Raw genomic sequence first — 24,143 nt, forward strand, 5'->3', positions numbered from 1 at the left:
GACAAGTGACTGGTCAGGTGGCAGGGACAAGGCTAAGTAGCTCTATTTTAAAGGCCGGGGAGGGTGTATGTGGCAGGAATAAAGATCTGAGGTGCAGAGAAAGCAAATAACTTGTCCAAAGTTGCACAAGAACTCTGTGATAAAGGAAGACTCAAGTCAAAGATAGGTACCTGTTCTAGCAAACTAGCTTCTCTTTTTTTTTTAATTTCCCTCTCTTCTCTAGAAAGGCTATTTTTAGCTCTGGCACCTCAGAGACCTTTTTTGCTTAAGTTTACATTTACTTTTCCTTGTCTTCAAGGTACAGCACTTCAGCACTTTTGCTTTTGCAAAAACACAGGACTGCAGCTTCTTTCTTTGTAAAGTTCTTCCTACTGCAAGGAACATCTAATTTCAGTTTTTAGTGGCTGGGCTTCGTTGCCGGAAATGACTGTAGTGATTGAGGTTCCTCATAGCCTGAACACAAAATTGACTTGTAGCTTGGTGTGCGAAGGAAACACTTCATAATCTATGGTGACTTTCTGCGCTGGGAAATATGCAAAACCCCGGTGCGCATGAAAACACAGGCTTGCGGTCCCAGCCGCCTCCTGAGGAGCAGAATTACGGAGCCACTGCAGCACATGGGAGACAAGGTCCATTTGTGTCTGTGTCAGGGAACGGTCCGGCAAAGAGACATTACCTGATAGCTGCTGTGCTGTGCTATGGGAATTTAATAAATTTCATGGATTGGTTCATTGTACCAGGTAAGAACCTATTTTCTCCTTCTAAGGAAAAAGAAATCGGAAGTTCTCAACAGCTCTGCTTACTCTGTAAGTTACAAGTGTTTTCTAAAGTAAGGATATGCTTTATGTCTTTGTAATCTTTCTCACTTACCTGCTTTAGCCTGCTGGTCATACTCTTAATGAAACTTCCAGTTATAAATCTTGAAAGACCAATAAATGATGTATTAGTTATTAATGGTTAGTAGAATGCTTATAAAAATCACATCTGTTAAATGCTTAAGATTCATGTTTTTACATGTAAGTCTCTTATAAACAGACTTTAGCGTACAGAGCAACTAGTCTATTTTTGGGTCTGGATTCTACAGATGTTCCCTTTATTGTATACAGCAGCTTACCAGGCCTTCTTTGGATCTAGTCGATTAGATATGGCATTCCTTTATCTGAAGAATAGTGATGCCATTCCCCCCATTAAAAGTACAAAAATTATGTTATCTTTGTGCAAGTTTGTTTAGGCGAGGCTTAACTTCCTCATGATCTGCTGCAAACTGTGTGATTTCTGCAATGAAGAGTGTAACATGATTGTGTAAAGAGAACAGAGACCCACTTCCCTAAGCATCACCTACCAAATTTATAAGTTGGTTTCTAGTAAATAATATCCTTCTTCCAAAATGTGAGGGGTTTTTTTGACCTAGCCACGAACAGCAAAGCATTGCTTCTAGTAAACTGGTGAGAAATCAATGTTTAAATTCTTCTGTTTAGCATCACTCCTAAGCATCTGCCATGCTTCCAGGGATCTAATTTTATACATTAGGAGGAAATGCTTGTTGTGAGCTTGCTACATTTTTCTTCTGTGTGGCCTGGAAATCATAAATGTTTTAAAACCTCAGAAAAACCCAAAGAATGGATTGTTAAATCTGGACTTCATGTCTAGTGTTAGTGCACAAACTAATTACTTTTACTGCTTAGACCACTCAGAAATTTAAGACATTCGATCAGTATCTTTAAAAATTGAGCGGCTAGTGGATTTAGGAGTTTAAGTTTTTTCTTTTGAATACTTCTTAACTACACATATAAGAGGGAAGGAAACAAGTAGGAGTGCATGCTGGATGATACTGCAAGACTGTTAGTGAAAAGCTTCACTGTATTTGTTCTATTGTCGAGTAACTTTCCTTGGAGAAGGGCAGGGGACAGGAAAGGATGAAAATATCTTCGAGCAAGAACTGGGATGCACTTGGCTGTATTAGGTGCAAGCAGTCACTTGGCTCATTCCAGGCTTTGAACTATTCTTTGGCTCCTGTACATGCTAAGAGCTTAAAATTGTCAAGAAGGCCTGTGAACTAAAGCTTGCCTACGTGTTAACACGCTCAGTTTCTTGTGGGTGAGGTGCCTTCAGGGACATCTAAGAATTCAAGAGCAGAGGTTGGGGTAGTGTTCAGGCCTTTGAAATATCAAACATCTACTTTAATTACAATATATGACTAAAGCACTTTTTAGTTAACTCTATGACCTCTTGGGCCATGAGGGAAATCTGGAAATTGCAGTTTATACCACAGCAATATACTGTTCATCTGCTAGAATTCAGCTACACTGCAGAATTCTTGCATCAATGCTTTTGAGTCTGGCTGTCCATATGTATGAACATATTGTTAAATATAAGTTAACAGGCAAGTGAAGGAGAGGCTTAAGTGTTTGTTTAAAAGTAAGCTGGTGGCAGTTATGAAGTTGTGGTTTCCAGGCAGTTTTGCTCACAGGCTTTGGCAGAGTTTGCATCAATCTTCACACAGAAAACAAGCTCTTCCACTTAATTGTCTGCTGCAACTGAGTCTCTAGTTTGTTAAAAATGGTGATCATGCAGACTTTTGGCCCTCTGGTCTGTTACCCTGTTCCAAGCTTTTCAGATCAATGCTTTGTGGTTTGCCAATAACTGATCAGGCCAGTTATTTCAGTTATGTATCTGGGATAACGTTTTAATGGTGCTCAGCGTGAAAGTTAGTTTGAGATGAAGTTGTGGCTCAGTTAGAGTCTTGTATTTAAAACAAATCACAGCTAACACTCTTATTAGTACAGAACTGAAGTTCCTGTAATACAGTATTTCTGTGTGTTGCTAATTGGCTACCAGAAAGAATAGGTAGAATTGGTTGTCCTGTTTTAATGATGCAAAATGTTTGAATGAAGTCCCTGACTTAAACTTCTCAGACCATCAGGAAAACCCTAAATGGAGAATATGTTCAAGAGTTATTGAGAAACAGCTGTAAAAGCTCTGGTGCTGCTGTTAGGCTAGACCTTGATCTACACAGACTTCAAGTCACATCAGTAAATAGCGAGGAGACTGATTATGCCACAGCCACGGGACTGTGGGAGAGCATGGATTTCGCTTTATACCAACTGGATATTCCAAATTTTAGGATGAGCTATATGAAGATAGCAATCTCCTGGCAGCAAAACTTTGCCACCGTTTTGTTCCACATTGTGTCCATTAAACTTTGAACTGTAAACTGTTTATGTGCTTATGTACTAATGGTGCAAAAGAAACAGAACAGTTGTGATTGGAATAGTGGGTAAACTGACTCTCATAAAACCTATATCGTGCAAGATCATTAATTTTATCTATAGTGATAAGAATTTGTAATTATCTGTGTGTCGGTGCTTGTGGTAGAGTCGTGGTTTACATGTAAACTAGTAAGCTAATTTTGCTGCAGTTCTTGAAATAAATCTTTGAGTTGGCAAAAGAACAGAATTACAAGGAATGAGCAGGGTATTTTGCTGTCATTCAGTGTCTGACTCTGTTGCAGGGATCCTGTTAGATATACAGAAATACTTCAAGCTTAGCGATGGGGATACAGGTCTACTGCAAACAGGTAATAAAATCTCTTAAGCTGAGGTAGTTTACTTTGCCTTGTGTCTATGTGGTCTGTTCCTAAAACACAGTCTAGTTACTTATTTCTTCTAGTTCCTGCTCGTGTGTGGTATTGCTCACTTCCACTTGTGGGCAGGCTGACTGTAATGTAAAACTGAAAGTCTTTGGTTCAGGGAAGACTGGAGTTGAGTCCTTCAAAAATCTCACAGTATGTGAATCACAAAAGATGAAGGAATTTCTCAAGAAATACAGAACTTGAGCAATTCACACATGTTTTATTTTTGTATAATTTTTTTTGAATCTGCATTTATCTTTTTCTAAATATCAATCTCCCTACGAGTTCTACAAACTCAGCCTGCCTTTAACCTCTGCCCTAAAAAATAACCTGAGTTTGTCTGAGGGGTGAGGAGTATGTGTGATAAAAATAATTTGACCAATATTGTCTTTGCTTCTTGGATTTCCAGTCTTCATCTTGTGTTACATGCTGGCTGCCCCCATCTTTGGATACCTCGGTGACCGGTACAATAGGAAAATCATCCTTGGAGCTGGTATTTTCTTCTGGTCTGGTGTAACGTTAGGCAGTTCATTCATCAGTGAATCGGTATGTTGCTTTTTTAGAGGATACTGTGAAAGTAATCTGTATGTGCCTTGCAGGAATTGATAGAGTCCTTCTCTGATCACATTTGGAAAAGCTATCAGTGAGCACTGTCCCTAAGCCTGGACTAAATGGACTTTGTGCAGGAATGCTTTATGGGATAGTGGAGTCCAGCCTAGGCAGTAGAGAACCCACACATTACTGTTGGAATTGATGGGATCTTATTTTTGTCCCAAATGTTTGTTGATTATGACCTTGCAGTGTAGCAGCTTGTTTAGCAAGCTTGTGCTCTATCAGCCCTATCCTGTAATTCCCTCTGGGTGTCACTCTTAAGAAGTCACTACTGTGCAGAAAGTAGCAAGCACAGCAGCGGGAAGTGAGGGCAGCAGGTGTGAGTGGAGGGAATTCAGATGTGTGCAAAAGGCAGTTGAATTCTTATTTCCTCTGGTACATTTGATGCACTAAAATACACCTCTTTAGTAGTAAGCTTGCTTTCTTGCATGGGCTTTTTTGGACTATAATATGTCTTTTGCCTGCAGTACTACTGGATATTCTTTTCTTCACGAGGACTAGTTGGCATTGGCACGGCCAGTTATTCCACAATAGCACCTACCATCATTGCAGACCTGTTTGAGGAAGGAAAAAGGACCACAATGTTATCTATCTTCTATATCTTCATTCCAGTGGGAAGGTTGGTTTTCTTGCTAGTAACTGATCCGCCTTTTGAAATTCTGTCTGACCATGCCTGCAATGCAATATACCCTGAGCCTGATTAGACACATTTTGATGTATATCTGTATTGGCTTTTGCAAAAGGATTTGTCACTTGCTTAGTATGTTTAAGTAGAGCTTGTTAGGCTCATTTCTGTATTTACCTTGAAGAAAAATTTGCTTTTTTAAACCACATTTTTTTAGGGAGGATCTGAACTCTGAAAACCAGTAGGCTTTGAATAAAATATTGAATCAATTCTAAAATAAATATATCCATGGGGGTAGGTAATTTATTTCAGGGTTTTGGAAGACAAAAACTTTCAGATATTTGTTTGCTTGACAAATTTTTTCAAGAACCCTCCATTAAATGTCTTTCAAGGGAAGAATTGGCACTTCTCTCTCCTCCTTTAGTTAAATTGACATTGTGTCTGAAGCAGAGGTGGAGAAGGGCTTAAGTGGTTTGGAGGCATACTCTTTATTAGAGCAGGCAGCCAAGGCTAGGCCCAAAAGGTGGACTAAAACTAAAGGAATTCCTGCAGGGCTTAATTCACGTGGCTAGCACAGAAAAGAGTAACTAATAAACTGCTTTATGGGCTGTCTGATCTGGCTTTGCAGTGTCATTCTACAGAATATGCATTCCAGGGGGAATCTGGGACATTATTGCCACCATCCCAAGTCTGCTCTGAGGAGGTTAGACTCTGTTTAATACTGGCTGGCGAGTAGACTAGCATACACCATGAGGGTTGTTTCTGTTTGTCTGTTCTGAAAACTATGACAGAATACTTCTCTGTGCTCTCCTTAGCTGGTAAGACATGTCATTTCAGCCAGCAAGAATTCACTGGTGCCTACTGATTATTCGTTTCTGTTGCTTACAGTGGTCTTGGTTATGTCCTAGCAGCCGGCATGGCAGAAGTCACAGGTGACTGGCACTGGGCATTCAGGGTGAGTTATTTGCTTTCACTCATGGGGCTGAGCCGTTCACTGTAAAATCAGAATCACCACTGGGGTTTGGATTACCTGTGCTCATTGTGTTAAAAGAAGTGAGCAGTGGAAGGGCTTTCTACTGTCTGACTGGTCATGAACTTGGTGTTTATGAGAACTCTTCCAGCAGGACAAGTGGAAGATTTATGCCTAGCTCTTGCAGAATGAAAGCAGGCATAGGTGAAATTGTACAGCAGCCAGGGCAGGTGCTGATGTTCCTCTTACCTGAGGACACACTTGAAATGATTGTCAGTGCACCAAGACCTCCTCAAACAGAGGAAACTGAAGGTAAAATGATCATTATACTGGTAGCACCAGTATAATTCTTCAGGAAAATATAGAGAGAATGTTTTCTAAAATGCTGTTGGGAACAGCTTCTATTAATTGAGGGTTTCAAGAAGAAAAACTCTTCTGTTCTGGTCATGTCATCACAATATCTTTCCATAATGAACACCTAGTGCTTTGGAAGTACTTTGTCAGATCCTCCTCACTTATCTGTAAATTTAACTAGCAAGTACAGGATGTGTGGGGAAGAATATTTACTGAAATAAGTCTGATGTTATTCAGATAACACTGATGACTGCATCAGCGATTCTGGCATTTGTGGCCAGAGTACTACGGTACAGTTTTCTTTCTTCCCATGTTTTTCTCCAAAATCAGAGGGAGTGATCACGTATCTGTATGATGGGGAGGGAGGATCTATTATCTTTCTTCCAAAGTCACCATAAATCACCAAAGTCACTCCTCCTCTTTACAAATATGAGCTACAAACAGCAAGTAGTATCTATTTCTGAACATATCTGCGATTCTCCGATACGTAATTCTAACACTGGATTTGAATTGCTGTGGAGTTTTCTCTATAAGAAAAAAGGTATCCTTGATCTAACCAGGCCTGTGTCTACAGATAACTCCTTGCATGGGAGGTCTAGCCCTGGTTCTTCTGATTCTACTGGTCCCTCACAGGATCCAGAGGAGGACAGCAGCACACAGAGCACTGAGCATCTCTGGCACAATACGAGTAGCAGCTGAGAAACCAGGTGTACAGAGAACTGCCAAGACTACTTGGTGTCAAGATGTCATATCACTTGCCAAGAAGTAAGTGATTTTTAGCAACAAAGGTTCCCTCCATTGAGGAACAACCGTTCCATTATTAGAAATACAACCACCAAATCCCACTCAGCTCCCTTCTATCATGTGCTGCATAGAAGATGATTGAAACATCGTTATTAAAAATCTTTCTTCCACTCTTCTACAGGAATGCTACACGAGATCAAAAATTTCTTTGCTTCTGCGATCCTCTCATTTTGAGGAGGGGGGAGGAGGCAAAGTTATGATGGCGGTGTGCTCCTATGTAAATCCAACTCTACTTTCTACTGAGTTTCCCCTTCCCTCTTGCTTTAATGCATAGGGTAAGCTAGACTGGTAAAAGTGCATATTTTGCAGGTATAACTTTATCTGTAACTCTTACTGCGTGAGGAAGCTTGGATCAGCATGTCTCAGGCAGTCTTTATATGGGATTTGTGAGCCTGCTGTGCCTCTGATACAAGAGGTCAGAGGCTGTAGCACCTCAATATGGTTTACAAAGTAATTGTACATGTGTTTTGACCAGCTAACCTGTGGCTGGCAGATGATCTCTTCCTTTTAACAACACAAAAATTAAAGTTGACACCAGCTGCCCCGATGGGCAGACTTGACTAAATCAAATAGTGATTGGAGGAGTTTTCTCCCTCCTGTCACCCTGCAGTCGGTGAAGGCCCTTGCCGGGGCAGGGAGGAAGAGCTGGACTGGGTTTGATAACAGCAGGTGCCGCTGTGCACCTGCGCCAGCTCCGCACTGCCTGTGCCTGCAGGCTGCTTCCCTGGGGCCCTGAGCAAATGCTTTTACCTAAAGACTTGCTTTCCTGGGACCTTGTCTGTCTCTGGAGTGTTCCTCTTCTAGAGGATCCAGCGTTTTCTAATTGACGATTAAATTTTCATCCTGTTTGCACCTAGAACAGCAAGTACATTAGAGATCCAGTTTGGATTGCAATTTGTAGGCAGTACAGTCTGAAATGAATAAAAAACGAACTTTCCTGAATCAAAAGTGAACCTTTTGGACATTTCAACAACTAGACTAATGTCAAAGTTGCTTTCCTACAAAGACGTTCCTTGCAACCTCCAGCAATGTTGTAAAAATAGATTTTAATTTTCTTTTCCTGTAGCAGTCCATTTCCAAAGCATAAGGACATACTGCCAAAACCCAGGTGGTTCCACTTTTAATCAAGTCCAATAGCCCTTTATCTTTAGAAGATGAAGAATTAGATTCATATCTTAACAAATCCTCTAGTCTGGTGGTCACCTGATCATTTGCAGCACTTTTATTTAGTCTTCAGGTTTCATACCTCCCTATTGACCTCAAAGGGGACTTTCTCCTAAACTATTAACTAGAAAGAGACCAGTAAAAGTTCTTTTTCTCCTAGAATGGGGTAGGAAGGAGACAAGGTCTGGGCAGTTTTTAAAAATGCTTCTCCTTTTGTCTGAAAACTCTGTGCAGACTGAGAGTCTCTTTTACTTAGGTAGAGTTAAGGAGTGCTTCAGCTGCTGCATTTTAACAGTTTGGAAGACCCAGATGTTACTCTCATTTATATTTGTTACAAAAACAACTTTAAACCATCCTGAGGCATTTAAACTTGCACATAGAACACTTTCATTTAGCTGCTAAGCCATTAAATTCTTGCCCACTCTCTTACTGTTGTAGTTCTGCTATCAAAAATTTCACAGCAATTGTTTTAGCAAAAGTTGGCAATGAAATCTGCAAGAGGCAAGGACTGGGATCTAACATGAAATCAGTAGGTCATACTCTTTGCTCTAGTTAGTACTTTACTGTTGAAGTTCGTAGATAAAGCCTCGTCAAAATTCATATCTTCAAGGGAGTGCATTTTGATTATAAGAGGTCTGAGTGAATTGTTTTGTTATTGCTTGAAATCCTGAATATTGCAGGGCGGCTTTCCCTTTTTCCTCACACCCCGTTCTTTCTAGTATCTCTCATTTTTCTCTTGACTTTCAGTTGGAGTTTTGTCTGGTCCTCACTGGGTCTGACTGCCATGGCCTTCGTTACTGGAGCCCTGGGAATGTGGGTACCGCTGTTTCTTTACAGGGCTCAGGTTGTCCAGGGCATTGTATCACCATGCCTCCAGGAATCATGCAGCTCATCTAACAGGTGAGGTGCTCACGACTGCGGAAACACACTTGGAAACACTACACAGTGCTAAGTCACAGTTTGTTTCCAAAGGCAGAAGATAGGATGTGACTGTGAACACTTCTTGTGAAGGCAGTTGGGTGTGAATGTTAGACTAAGCTGCTTCCAGGTGTGCAGAGACGCTCCTATTGGTTTGTTTGTTCATAATCACTCAGTTCACTGGAAAGATGCTGCCAGCCCTATTTAAGCAAAGTGGAAAGGAGCAGTAACAGGAACACTTGCAGGGAAAGGAGCAGCTTTAGCAAGCAGACTTCAATTGATGATCGACTGTGCACCCCGAGCTACTTAAATACCCATTTAAGTATGTTTAGATCCTGTGTTTTTGTAACTTCCCTATTACCTTCTTGTTAGTCTGGTTCTAAACCTCCTGCCGTGTTGGCGAGGTCATTGTGACTCCCAGCATAAAGCAAGCTTGATGAATTTGATCTAGTATCATATCACTACATCAAAACTGGATAATTTGCTCTTGTGAGTAACTGCCAGCAGAGCTCCACTTAGAGAGACTGTCCAGACCAATAAAGATTCATGAATAAGTATTAAATGTTGGATGGGCAAGGGGAATTTACAACAGGAGAGGACTTTGAAGTAATCATAATACAACTTCTTGGAGATCACTTTTCCCCAGCTAGGAAGAGAATTTTTTTCCTTACAGTGTGTTACCTAGAATAGAAAAACGTATTTGGTGTTTCCCTTGAGTCTTCATGGCTGCCCTCAATAACAGTGAGCACTGGGGCACTTCTATGTGCTGACTCCCTGCCAGTGGTCTCCATACAAGTGTCCCTGCCTTTCTTCTGGAAATGGAATAAGCAAGTCAGCTCAAAAGTGGTTTCTGAGTTGTAGTGTAACCAGATGGACTGAACAGTCATCCACAAGTACTGCAGTGGGAAATGGAATTGCCCTTCCATGGATGCCACCATTGGTACATTATAGCAAATAATGCTGAGGAAGGGAGTGAACTCAGGAGTCTGGCTCAGGGTAGGCAGAGAAGGGAAGCTGAACAGTTTAAACTGTTCAGCCAGCTGTATCTGTTCACATATACAGTTTAAATACTTCCTTTATTAAGCTGAAGGTGTTAGCCTATGTTTTGTTTTGTTCTAATCCACCTTCTGAATTGTTATTCCACAGTAGTGTTGCTTGAGCAGACATGGTCTTCAGGGAAGGATAATAGAGTACCTGATTGATAGTTTAACCTCGTGTACTGCTTCTTACAGGATGCTTTAAAAATAACCTTGGCATAAGCTAGTGCCAGAAGCAGCATAAGGCTGGTTTTAGACTGTTATTCCAAGGGGATGTAAAGAAACATAATATAAACAACCATGTCAGACCTGTAGCTGATGGTGCTGGAAGACCTGAGCTGCACATTCCCAGACCTGCCCTGGGATAATTTAAGGACATTTTCCGCTCTCTGTTCGGCAGTTGCAGGCTTTGTTTGGGGGTCAGGGCTGTGTCACTTGCACTCCCTGGAAACACAAATTCAAATGGCACCACAGCTGACTCAGGTCTCAATCCTTTCAAGGTAAATAAATAGGCAGTATGAAGTTTTTATTCAGGTCTTTGTACAGACACTTTTGAACAGACCAGACAGATAAGTGAGCATTCTCAGACCCTAAAAGATCCTGTGGCAGCCTTTCCCCAGGACTAGGCTTCTGTACTTTCCTACTCCCTGTCAATTGAACTGTGCTTGGATTTGGTTTGGGCAATTCCCTTTTCTTCCAGCTGTAAGTTTATTTCAACTGCAGTTTACAACACGTGAATCTTCTCGACACAATTCCATGAATGCTTCAATCAACTAATGTCACCTTGGAACTTGTCTTTCCCAGATAAATCTCTAAGATAGTTATTCTGCCTAGTGACAATCTATATTGTCACTGTCAAGCTATAGTGAGTGCTGGACTGGAATCATGAAGAACTTACAGGGAGAGTACAAATATGCTTAAAGTTTGTTACCTTGTATAGCAATACTTTTTTTCTTGTAGAATTATTGAGTTCTTCCTAATCAGGCAGAAAGAAATTATAAAGTAGATGCACTGTAGTTTAAAGGAATAGATCATATCCTAGCTGATTACTTTGCTTTGCAGTCAGAGAAAGCTTAGGAAAATGTACAGAACTTACCATGTAGCACTCTGAAATATTTAGAAGCACTTGTGCTCAGAACACAATGCTTCTGTCCCCGTTTGCCTCAGGAGAATTATGATGCATTAAACAATCAGTGGCACCACTGGTCTCATTGCAAGAGACTTTGTCATTAGGATCTCATTTGGGACAGAGAGAAAAGCATATATGGAAGTCCCTTTGGAAGCTGAATCTTCTAAGCTATTCAAAATATACTTTTAAAACATGAACTTGTCAGTCCTGGAGAACACATTTGCATTTGCAGACACACAAAGCTGAGTGGCATTTGAAATTCTGTGTTCAGAAAATACTATGTGGACCTCCCACTACTTATGGGAAGTGGTAGATGTTCCCCATAGTCAGAGAAGTGACTCATCTCAGCTGTGCTAACTAGAGGGTTATAATTTAGATGTATACAATTCCATGTGATAGGATCTCTTTCAAGACAGCAGACTGTGATGCAGAGTTATTCTATCTGTGTTTTAGGGATGACTGAGTAGATTGGTTCACAGGGTAACCAAGATGACTGTGTCTCCTCTAAATCATTGGATGTCCAAGCCAGGTCATACTGAGAAGAGTCCTTCTTAAGCATGGGTACATAACACCTGCTCTGTAAACGGGAAAATATCTGCTCCAGTTGTGGAGGCATAGCTTCAATTGAGCCTTGGGATTAAATCCATTCAGAAGGAGCGGGGGGGTTAGATCAAGTGAAATAAAATTCAAGTTCCCTATTAAAGATTCCTCTAAAACTAAAGGTATAAGCTAACACCATTTTTTTTCCACAGTATGGTCTTGCTTTGCTCAAGTGAATCCTTTGCTTTGTCACCAGCCTAATATTTGGAGGCATCACCATCGGGACGGGAATCTTGGGTGTCATTGCTGGGGCAGAAGCTGCAAGAAGATTACGGAAGATAAACAATAAAGCTGATCCTCTAATCTGTGCAACAAGCATGTTCATTTCTGCTCTGTGCCTCTACATAGCTCTGATGGTGGCCGAGACGAACATCCTTTCCACTTTTGTAAGTGCCAATCTGTCTGTCATTAGCAAAATGTCTTCTGGGATCCTGGGGAGAGAGGGAAGGGGGAGGAGGAGGAGAGGGGTGGCTTTTTCAGAATTCTCTGCAATCTGCTAGTCCATTAAGAGGTTTCAGTGACTTGCAACACGGTGGCCTGCCAGCTAAGCACTGTGCATGTTGCTCTAATACCGCCTGCAGCTGCAGTGTGTCCTGTGGGAGCTGCATTGTGTGTTACTTGGCCCAGTAAAAAGGGCAGGCAGAGCATTGTAAAGTGGGCCTCGGGACCTACCGAGTCCACCCACACTAAAGAAGAAAATAATAAGCCTGTGTAGTTAGCTGCATGAAGCTAGAGTGTCCCTTATCCAAGAATGTAGTTAAAGGAAGTCTCAATCTTATATTAATTTTTAATGCTGTGTGACTAATCTAGTATTCTTATTTATTTTTGCTCTCTGAATACTTAAAGATTGGTGTACTTGTGACTGTACAATACGCATAGCTCTTGCTAAGAATAATTTAGCCATCACCTTCAAAGCCCCAAACCACTAGCTGATCTTCAAAGTCAAGCTTTTGGCAATGCAAACTGAAGTATAAATCACTTAAATTCTGTTCTCAGTAAAGGGAAAAACAGAAGCTTACTAGGAATGATGAATAGTTCCAAAAACTCCCCATGAGAGAGAACTAAATGTAAACCTTATTTTGACTATAATCTGGTAACAGCTAGGGAAAGACTCCAAGGTTTTTTCCTGTGACTCTGTAGCCACAACTACCATGATTAACATAAATAAGATCCAAGTAAAGTAAATTACAGTAATCAACAGTTCTCCCCAAAAGGGTATTTTGCTTTTTTTTTTTTTTTTTGCTTCTAAGAATAACAGTTATTCAAAGAGTTTTTCCTTTTGACTGCTCAGGAATGTGTATTCCTGTGGAAAGGGAAAAAACAAATGGATTTGCATGTCTGAGCGTGTGTACACAAAGCAAAATGTGAAATCGAAGATTATTTTTAGATTCAAGAGTGGAGATCTGAGTGCCAAAGGAATTAGCCATTTTCTTTTTCTGCTTCTCAGGTTCCTACATAATCCCACTCTGAATATGTTCTTCAGTTCTTTTTTTTGTCATTAAAGGTGGAGAACAACAGTTTCATTTACCAGTCTGTGTTAGATGAATGAATCAATATATTGGTTTTGAATCACCAAATTATACCTTTTATTAGGACTGATAAAAAGAAATCTGTGTAAAATGTTTCTCTCCTTGCAAACAGCATTCTGTTTTCTATGAGTGTGTTATCTGGGAGGAAATTCTGAACTGCGATATGGATAACTGCGTTCCTTAAGTTTCTTATGGGCAAACCAGTTGGTCTTTTAACCAGAGACTTTGCCATTTTGTCTTTTGCTTGATGTGCTTGATTCAGGCATTCCAACATGTAACATCCACAGTGTGTGGTGGTAATAAATTGTACGTGATCTAAGCCCCTGATTCTTCTAGTACTTTTACCACTACAGCTGCTTAACTATTGCCCTCTCTGGCACCAGCCGTGCCTCTCCTTGCTTTGTAAACGAGATCTGACACTAGTCATACTGGTGTGAGAATTGGAGTGGCTTGCCAGCTGGTGCATCTAATTTGAAGATCCCACTGAAACAAATCTTCCATTTGGGTAGGACACTAGCAGGAAACTGGCTTTCCAGTCACTTACTCGGGCACACTGACGTTAGCAAACCTGTCTCATCACTTCACAGTGGGGAAGTTACTGAAGCAAAAAAGCATCCGTGCATCAGCTGCAATTACAGTATTTTCCGTATGGTGCTTTCCACTGTCTTGAGTGGATAATGAAAGGGAACAAGTCAGGCTTAATCAGCTGTGGCCAAGGCTGGAAGAAATGTTTCAAAGCAGAAGAATTCTCAAGTTAACATGGAAATATGGCAGGGTTTCTTTTGGGGCAGATGGACTGAAATACCATGAGATTTTTCTCCTCTTCCTGGACACTTAGTTCTTGATTTCGAAGACTACCTTTGAAAAGACAGAAAAATTACCTGGCTTTGTTATCTCAGAGGAGGCTCTGTCTAAATCTGTTCCTGTCTCCAAAACAAGACAAAAGACCTGCACTGCTTTCTTCAGTGCAGCAGGTGCTTTGGAAAGTCGTAACTGAACCCTGTGACTGGGAACCTTGGACAATATTTGGTGTTGTGGTAACTTAGACTTATCTTATCAAAACAGACTTATCTTTGATGGTAATGCTGTATGAGGATGCAGTCTTGACCTGCAACTTGCCTTCGAAGGAAGCATTCTGCAGCCCTTGTCTCTGATATACTTGCCTGGTGTGGTTCTTTTTAAACACACAGAAATCATTGATCACATATGGTCCAGCCATACTGATGCCCTATTTTGTTGTTGAGGCATGTGACTGTTTAAAAGCAGGATGTGTGTTTGGCGCTGACACTGATTCTCTTCATATTAGCTAGGTATGAATGTAAACAGTCATCTGCAAAGCAAAACCCTCTTAACATTTGGGACATTATTCTGGTTGTATCCTTTTGAGACCAACTTTTAAGTGTTGTCTGTTAAAAAAGTAGCTGTAATGCTTTCCTCAAGTATCGATTAGTCTGTATGGCCTGCTCAAATCTATGTCCAGGGCTGGCTGAAAGGGTTAATATTTTTTAAGACCACAGCTGTAAGAACTGTTGGGGGCCCTACCCCTTTTCCCCATGGCTGGGTCTCCATCTGTGATGAATTAGGGAATTCCCACGGGGCACCAAGGCTTTGAGGCTGCCTGTCTCTTGGAGTCCGTTTCATTTTGGAAGTTCTCTCTCTGAAGGAGCCTTTAGAGTACTTGTACTCTTAAAGTTGTTCGGTTGGTTTCATTTGGAAACTCAAGCAAAGGGAGATTCTCTTCACAGGCTCTTACTTTCCTTTTCTTGGGTTCAGCAGTTCATTACAGTTTATTTGGGAGGGTGATATATATTTCCTGTTTTGGTTCTTCTGCTGAGGTTTTGTGACACAAAGCAACCCACATACCTTCTCTGGTTGCTTTTCCCCTTTTTAAGGTGAAGTTAGTGTTTGTAAGCATAGACAGAGATGTTTAATTTAGAAGTAGATGTGTGTGTACAACAACTCTTACATAGATAAGTGTAGTCAGTGAGCCTGCCTTCATCTTCACAATAAAGAAGGTAAATGCAGCGTGTATAGCCACTGTTTTCTTCTTTTTTGCAGATTTTTATTGCATTTGGAGAACTGTTTTTATCTGTAAACTGGGCTGTTGTGACAGACATACTGTTGGTAAGTGCTTGTGAAACTATTTCCTTATTTCGAATTTTTCAGCTTTTCTCAACATAATATTGTTCATAAGCCTGCATCTTGGTGGCCAGAAGGACTCCTGCCTTCTAGGAAGAGATGAATGAACTCCTACTAAGAATACCCTTACTGGTACCCTGCTAACGTTAGGGATGTAATCATGTGCCACAATGTGCTGCTGGGCAAAGATGCCAGTAACAATATAGGTGTGGTGGTGCAGTAGTCCAAGCTCACTGTAAGCCCAGAAGGGAGATGTAGTGATTTGGGTGAAACTCATGCAAGTGGAACTATCTAGTGCTGCTGGTACCCCCACTAGTTTGGATTTTCTGTACAGCTCTGTGTTGTTGGATGTATGCCAGGAGATGGTCTGCATCAGGAAGAAGGTCGCTTTCTGTCTATAATCAGAGATTTTCTATTTGTGCTCCAAACGTCTGAAAAGATGATCCAAAGGAGGGAAAGTCAATATTCTGTAAACTAGAGTTAGTGAATCCAGTACAGTTCATCATTCTGTGAACTATTAGCAAGTTCCCTTATTCCAGAATAGAGTGCAGATAAATTCCAGCACTTGCAAGTCAAATTCATAAGTGATGCTACACTGCCAAAGTGTTAGGCAAGCAGCGATGCTTATGAGACTCTTGGGGATTCCAGGACTGACACCAAAAGCCTGAAGAATAGCAGTGCATTATTTCATTTGAGTTCTCTCATCAGTAACTTTCTTTAGAAAGGAGTGATGTGAAAAGCACACATCTTGTGGCACAGTTAGTCTAGGTATCAATGAGCAGCTAGTTCTTTTTATCATTGCAAAGGCTTTTAGGGTTAGTAATTTTTTAATGGACTTGAGTTTTTACTCAAAGGGAAAATTTGGCAACCTTTGGTTCATGCTGTAGCTCCACGGTCACTAATCAGTGTTTGTGTAAAACATGGGACAAATATTGTTGTTACTATCACTGAACTATGCAGATCATCACAGTCTTATGAAGTATTTATATGACTTTTTTTTTTGAAATCCATAGTATGAACAAGCTGAATATAGTTTATCAGTCAAATAGGAAAGGAAATGGTCTACCTTGTTCATATCTAGTCATCAGACTGCATAAAGCTGATTTAAGTACCAGAGCCAGAGCTATATGAAATGATTGACAATCCTTTTGTTGCTACCCCTAGGCATAAGACAAAGCATTTAAATTGGCACTATCCATTTCTACAAAGAGTAGAGTACTGTATCACAAATGAGACCCAGACTCTCTACTTTGGAGAATCTTCTTCTGTGGGATCACTGTGTTGCAGAACGGTGGGTGTGACTATAACCCAAGCATTTCAAGCAGGATGCTACCTGAGAGACAGAGTGTTGAGACAAGTATGGCACAACCAAAATGCTGATGCAGTTGGTACTGATAGAAGGTAAAGTAAGGAAATTGTGTAAAGCCATCAGGACAAGTGAGAGAAGACACAGAGGAAAGGGCAAAGCAGAACAGAAATCTCTGACTCTTTCCCACCCTCAGGCTAATGATGGAAAACCAGTAGCTGAAGAGAGCCTAAGCAAGAGTCACATGAGCATCTTCCATTTTATGTAATAGTTTTTCATTCTAAGGGAGCTCAAGTGTATTTGCAGATTGCTACTGCAAGCTCCACTGTCATAAATCTTTCATATAAGAACCACAGTGAATGCATTAATATGTAGTAAAACATGCAGTGATGCACAATAACATGTCACGAGAGTCTAGGACAGTAAAAAAAAAACGTGCAGCCTGTGGCTCATGTGGAACACAGTTGCCTACAAGGCTGTCATCATTGCTTGCTACCACAGGAATTGAAAATTTACAACTGTGGTTGCTGTCACTATGGTCTTAGTTGCTCAGATATACAACTTGCTTGGTGTTCCTAACAGCTAACTAAAAACAAGTGGTAGAAAAGCTGAGCAGAGATAAAAGTATCTCTGTTACAGTCTTCCATGTAAAAGGATGTGAAAGTGTATAGCTAAATGCTGAGCACCATCTAGTGACAGCAGGGACTAGCTGTGAAGCACTGTAGAACCTTCCTTCCACTGACTTGACCTTGCCTTGCTGACATGAGTCTGTTTATCCTCACACTTCATAGCTTGAAGAATCTTTCTTTACATTCTGATTGAGAAGAAGGAATGAAACAACTTATATTTCATAGTGCTTCAACAAAGCACTGCTGCTATTGACTATTGCCTTATGTTCTCAAGTTACTCTTTCATGATACTGCTCTCTTACATGTTAGTTTTCTGCACTCTGGAATTTTAATTAAAAAAAAAGTTGCAGTCAGCATTAGTGAATTGGTTGCCTGCTTGAAACCTCAACCAGCAGCAAGAAGGTTTTGGTTCTTCTTTGACTCTCAAATTTTGAGAAACAATTATCCTATGAGACAAGAGCTGTTGCCTTGAAGCAGTGAACAGGTGCAGAAAAACTATCACTGGTCCAAAATAAAATATTTTATTAGCTTCTATTTCTGTTTATTTTGAAATCACTTCTTTTTTGCAACAGAACCAAGTCCTATTACAGTTACTATTCTTTTTACATCAGTTGAGGCACCATTGAAGGGTTTTTTTTTTTTTAAAAGTTTCTCAAATTACTTTTCTTTGAAGGAGGAAGTTCTTGTCTCCCGAGTGACTGACACCCTTCACTTGTATTTATTTTAGAAACTTCTGTGTTTAGGTACAAGCAATATTGCATCAATTGGCAACAAGTGGGAAGGTGAAAAGCTTGGCGGAGCAGAGCTCTGTAGTGGTGTGTTCCCCCTGAGAGCAGACATTCAGCGTATTACCATGAATGTGCTTTGGGTTGGATCTGTTGAATTCTAAATGTAACTAATTGTTTTATGAGAAAAATGATGGAATTCAGCTGAATTTGTGGATATTTGCTCAGTCAGTGGCAATCTTATTTGGGAGTTGTGTTTCATCCTGCTGAAAACCCGTGGGTTCAGTGTATTACTGCTGTTACATTGACTGAAGGGTGCCATCGATAACGACAGTAATTTCTCTTTTTGCATTGTTTCCCGTGTGAACTGGGAGGATTTCTGATAATGTGGCTGGATTTGCTAATGCATGTTCTTATTTTGCCATGAAAATTACTTTTCTTTCTTCCCACATGGCACTACTAGCCAGACAATGTAGCTAGGAATTCATTTATCCTGTGACCTGTGGAGCTGAAGACAAAGGAAGATGCTGACTGAATGATAAGGACTTTCTTCCTTTGTGGCTAACACATCAGGATGCATTGCATGTAGCAACCTTTGTGCCTCTTATTCAGCTGTAAACATGAAGGTATCTACTGTACGCCTGCAGTCATAATGTGCAATTGGAGAAGTGCTGTAGTGGCCTTGCTGACAATACGCTGGCTTACTGGGAGGCTGTACGTGGAGCGTCCCTTATGAAATATGTTTGCCATCTGTGAGGTAATGGGACTCTGTCTTTTAGGGTTTTGGCAGCTAATAGCATAGGAGATGCTGGAACTGGAAGCTAATATGGGGTTTGGGAAGGCTACCAACATGTCCCTGTCTTTGTTTGGAATTGCCCTGGGAGGTACAGGAGCGTTTCCCAGCCTGTCTGTTCCATCTGCTTTTTTAGCTGTCATCTCTGTCACACAGTCTGCAGGAGGATCTCTAAAACCTCCAGAGACAGCACGACAGGGTTTGCAAACTGTGTCTGTTTGGGGCACCCTGCTTATCTGTCAAGGCATCTGGCTGGGATCTCCTAGGAGATGACAGTGTGTAGGATGTCATCTGCATTGTTGACATGGTGTGGGTAACTGGGCAGTCACTGGGGACAGGCAGGATGCTATGGCTATTTCAATGTCCCTGTGTGTGGGAGTGTTTGGTTTCTTCTTTTCCTAGTGCATCCTACAGTGCCTTGAGCTCTCGCATACGGTTTCCGTTGCGCAGAAGAACCTGCACAGGCAGAGTTTGTATGAGCCTCGTAGCTATAGGAAATGTCCTATCCTTCTCTTCCATTTTTCTCGTTACAGCTTTGTTCCCTGTGTCTCTTGTAGTTACAGATAAGAGATATTAAATAAATGTGGTAAGGAACTGGTGCACAGCACTGAGAGCGCAAAAGTGCATTTCTCTTTTCTCATGCCTGCAATGCCCACAGTATATTAGGTGCATAACAATATTTGATTTGTATTTCTTAAACACAGCCTGTGATTATCAAAAAAGAAAAGAAATCTGAATCTAGGACAGATGACATGTTATCCCTGGAGAGCCAAGAACTGACAGTCTCCAGTCTAGTACAGTCTGTCATAGCAAGGTCTACTTCCCAAGCTCAGAGTTTTCTACTGCAGTTTCTTTCTCTCTTTCTGTATGAGAGCCTGTTCCCAAAGTGCAGATGCTCAGCTGGTACTCCAGACAGGTTCTGAGAAAACAAAACTTGGGTAGCCTGCATGCCCTCAGTCTAGGCCAAAGTGTGCCATGACCACAGTGAGGAGGAGCTGTTGGACTGTTCCTTCATCCCACGGATGACAAGGATTTCAGCTTCCAGATCAGCCAATCTCATGTGACTCTGTTCTTACACTGTCAGGGGATGGATGCAGTGTTATGCCAACAAGACATTAAAGTGGTTTTCTCTAACTCTGAAGGGATCTCCAAGACATCCCTGTTTTAATATTTATCATTGTTGGAGCACTCTATCGGAATATTCCTAATGAAAAATAAATGTTCCATCCATGGTTAGAAATACCTACATTGGAGAGAACGGGAATGGAAAGGTTTACAAGCTAGCTGTATGTGTACAAAGCAAGGAAGGAGGTTGTGTCTTTTAATAAAACTGCATTGTATAGAGTACTCTTACTGGGTGCAGAGGTGCTGCTTTAAGATGTTGAGTGATGGGTGTATCCAAGTTTGTGGCCATTTCTGGCTAAGAGGGGCACTGCCGAGGTGGACGGGTTCTTTACTGAAACTGGTTGCGGTATGGGGTAAGCAGGACCGAAAGGCTCCTGCTGAGTAGAATGAGTTACACGAGCTCTTGAGAAACTCCCTCTATGGACAGAGGAAATTTGGCTGTAGAAAAAAAGGACATCACTGCTCACTGCTGCATTTCTGGCATTCGAGCAGGGTGTAAGGCATGTTACTGCTTAAAAAACCCTGGCTACAAGAAGGGTTTACTAGGCAGAGATAAGAGGACAGACAGCCAAGTTGGCTATAATTTTTGCTAATTGTGTTGAGGGAAATCTGTCTACTTTCTTTCTCATTTTAAATCAAATGTTCTGTTAAATCTAAATGGGATTCATAGCCTCACTTCCTAAGGAAACAAGACTTACTACAGTCTGTGTCTGCTTTCTCTTTAAGTTTCAAAACCATGGATTTCAACCAAGTTTGATGAAGAGTTAGACACCTCAGGAAGACCTGACTTCATACAGGCCTTGTGAAAATAGGTGACTTTGAGAAAAATTATCCAAATTGGCACTCCCCAGAGGAGCTGCATTTTAGGGGAAGACTCTGCAGCACACACATCTTGTCAAATATGAGAGAAAATAGTAGAAATAGGTTTGTGAGAGAGACATACAACATGAACACCATAGCAATGGAAAAAGCGTGGTATGATACTTAATGCATGATTTACATCTTGTAGTTTATTCTATGAATGGGTTTTTATCAAAATAACATTTTTTAGGTGTTTTGATTCTATATGTGCTCCAATCTTCATACCAAGACTGTATGTCATGCTAGATCCTGCAATGGAGGGCTGCAAGAGAGAAAGGAACACAGTGCTACAGAATCCTCTGTCAATCCACCCCTGGATGCAAACCGTTACATGAACACAGCTTGTTGTCCTTCCTGTTTCTGCATCTGTGCTATGGATTTGTAGTTTCAGTATAGTTAAAATGCTGTAACTTACTGCTGTGTATAGGTCCTGACTACATGTGGCACTGAAGTATTTTTTTTGCTCTTATTCTCACAAGAGTAATTAACCTTGGTGTCTTGGACAATGTTGCTTCCTTACCCACCTGTTTTAATGTCCATTAATGGAGTTCCACCCACCCTAAAGATGTGACATTGATGGTGCTATTGTGATATAGCTACATCTTAGTGGTAGGTAAATATTTTTTATCCAATATTCTGAGGCCTCTTTAAACACAAAGAATGATAATAAAACTCTAAGTTAAATGTGAGAGAAGTATCTCTTTCTTCCTTCTAAACCCAACTTGTCATGCATATCACTGTTTCTTTGAAGGCAGCTATAGAGCCACAATAGGTTATATACCTTGAGTTTGTCTCTTGGTAAAACACCACTCACCCTATTAATTAGTGTTTGAGACACCCTAAGTGATGTTCAGATCAGTTTCCAAAAAAAATCAAGTTGGGGTATAGAGGAGTGGGAGAGTATTAAGCATTTTGTCTCTGATATAAGCAAGTGGTTGGAAAACAAAGGTATGAAGGTTTAAAATTGCTTCTGTCTCATTCTGACTGTGAATGCTTTTTTGTGTAAATGTATTATTGAAAGAGAGAGATACAAATTATATAGAATCCTGCTGTACTTCAGGCACAGTTGATCTTCAGTAGCACAGACATAAAGCCCTTATTACCCCAAAATGACTGTATTTCATTTTAAAAAATAGTTCAAAGCTCTGTGAAGCTTTGCCTTGTTCTGGATGTGCGCCGCATCTTCTCCAACTTGTTATTTAAACTGCGTGCACTCAAAAGCATAATCATTTTGAGGTATTGTTACTAGAATAGCTATATCTCAGCTGCTATCCAGTTACAAGCAGCAAACTTCTGCCTTCAAAGCACCATCAGCCACCTTCTGGTCTGCCAGGTTGGGTCCCCTTCCTCTGTCTTCACGTGGTCTGCAAGGTCTCAGCTGACAGCCTTTATAGCTGTGGCAGCTACTTCGGGTTCCAGGTACCCCCGTTTCCCCCCAGCAGTCTAGCCCATGTCTGCTGATACAGTGTCATAAGAGATTTTTCTCACAGGCTGTCAGTGCTGACTCTCCGTATTGGTAAGTAAGCCAGTACAACTGCACGGGTTACTGGCTGGACTTTTCTGTTAGTTGCATGGCCAAGCGAATCTGTACAAGCTGCTATGAGCCTACGAATGGAGGCAGGGGAGTCATGGTTTTCCTACTTTATTGTCATTCCCCCTTGGTTGTCACTTTCTCGAATGATTTTTTTTTTTCCTCAACAAAACGTCCAGCGTACTCTTTTGCTCAGAATAACTTCTCTGTCTTCAAACTTGTCAACAGTGTTTGAATATGAAATACATAAAAATAAGCATATTTGTCTCTCTAGGATGTTATGTAAGTAGTTGGCCATTCCTGAGGTTCACTCGGTTAATATTCGTTCTCTTGTGGGTTGTGTTTTGTTTCAGTACGTTGTGACACCGAGACGCCAGTCTACAGCTATTGCCCTGCAGATTTTGGTGAGCCATTTGCTGGGAGATGCAGGCAGCCCATACCTCATTGGGATTGTAAGTGAATTCTCTGCTTATTGAGCTTTCTTTAGGGTGAAACTTTTAGAAACTGAAAAACAGACACTCACAGAATTGTAGGCACTTCCTGATCCAAAAATAGAAATTATTCAAGTTGGTGGCCTTGATACTAGAATACACAAAGACATTCTAAACATTTTTACTTGCATGCAACTTCTGGTCCTGTGACACTGCAGGTATGTAGAATATAATCCTATACCTATAGGTGTGAGTAATCCCATGCAGTGTGTAGAAATGTATTTTGATTTTAAATTTGCAAACTCATGAATTTTTGAAAATACACATTTTTGCAAAGACAGTGTCATGGGTATTGTGCTTGGATTTAAGCACTTTCCACTAAGTTTGTGAGAAGTTTTCAGTCTGCTTAAACCAAAAGAGGAGGATGGTGTTATCCCAGATTAATGGCAGCCTTGTTCACTCCCTAGATCTCCAATGCTATCCAGGCCAAGAATGCTCACTCATTCCAGTGGAGTTTCTGGAGCATGCAGTACAGCTTCATCGTGTGTGCTTTTATTGGTGTGTTTGGAGGAAGCTTTTTCCTCCTGACATCTTTCTACATTGAGGAGGATCGTAAGGAAGCAGAGCAGCTTTGAGGTTTCTATATATCTTTGTAACTTTTAAACCTGTGTCTGATTGCTTTCCTGTTTGTACACTAGCTGTGATATTGGCTCTGTAAAATTAAAACACAAATGTCTGCATTGTGTTAATACCACGTTAGCTTCTATAAAAAAATAAAGGCAAAATCCTAGCAAAGTCTCAGCTAAACAAACCTTCCATATTGAGCAAAACCAACTGCAGAACACACAAGGATCGGGGAAGTGCTATTAGTGACACCTTCAAAATGCTGCAGACTATGGAGGTAATAAAATAGCTTTACTGGAATGCACCATTACAGACTTCATGGAAGGTGCAGTTCTTTTTCTACTCCAGTCTTTCTGAGCCCAGTAGAACCAGTCCTAGCTCTCTGTAATACTTCCCCCTCTTCCCTGAAAGAAGTCATATTCAAAGTGTAAAAGACTTAAAAGAAAACCTGTTGAATTGGACAGAACACTGTCCTCAGCCACCTAGATTCTTACAACTTCCTTCTGCTCTGACTTGGTTTTCTAGGTACCAGAAATGAATGCTGTCTTTCAAATGATGATGAACTCTGGGCAAGATTTGGAAGGAAGAAAAGAACGTCCTCCCCTT

At 40.8% G+C, this 24,143-nt stretch overlaps 1 protein-coding gene across 1 annotated transcript; it reads left to right on the forward strand.

Annotated features, from left to right (window-relative positions):
- Positions 1 to 532: 532 nt before the first annotated feature.
- Positions 533 to 23,548, forward strand: LOC137672016 (protein spinster homolog 3-like). The gene is made up of 11 exons (XM_068415959.1): positions 533 to 740; positions 3,512 to 3,577; positions 4,041 to 4,177; positions 4,711 to 4,862; positions 5,757 to 5,823; positions 6,767 to 6,957; positions 8,908 to 9,060; positions 12,041 to 12,230; positions 15,432 to 15,497; positions 22,836 to 22,934; positions 23,381 to 23,548. The coding sequence occupies exons 1-11, from the start codon at positions 533 to 535 to the stop codon at positions 23,546 to 23,548; spliced, it is 1,497 nt and encodes a 498-aa protein (XP_068272060.1).
- Positions 23,549 to 24,143: the final 595 nt, after the last annotated feature.

Source organism: Nyctibius grandis, chromosome 18, assembly GCF_013368605.1.
Source record: "Nyctibius grandis isolate bNycGra1 chromosome 18, bNycGra1.pri, whole genome shotgun sequence".
NCBI classification, from domain to species: Eukaryota; Metazoa; Chordata; class Aves; order Nyctibiiformes; family Nyctibiidae; genus Nyctibius; species Nyctibius grandis.

Bases quoted from the DNA above. Each gene is read 5' to 3' on its own strand.
- LOC137672016 (XM_068415959.1), top strand. From the start codon at position 533: ATGCAAAACCCCGGTGCGCATGAAAACACAGGCTTGCGGTCCCAGCCG. The intron at 741-3,511 runs GTAAGAACCTAT...ACTCTGTTGCAG, and splicing joins GGATTGGTTCATTGTACCAG to GGATCCTGTTAGATATACAG. The intron at 5,824-6,766 runs GTGAGTTATTTG...CTGTGTCTACAG, and splicing joins ACTGGCACTGGGCATTCAGG to ATAACTCCTTGCATGGGAGG.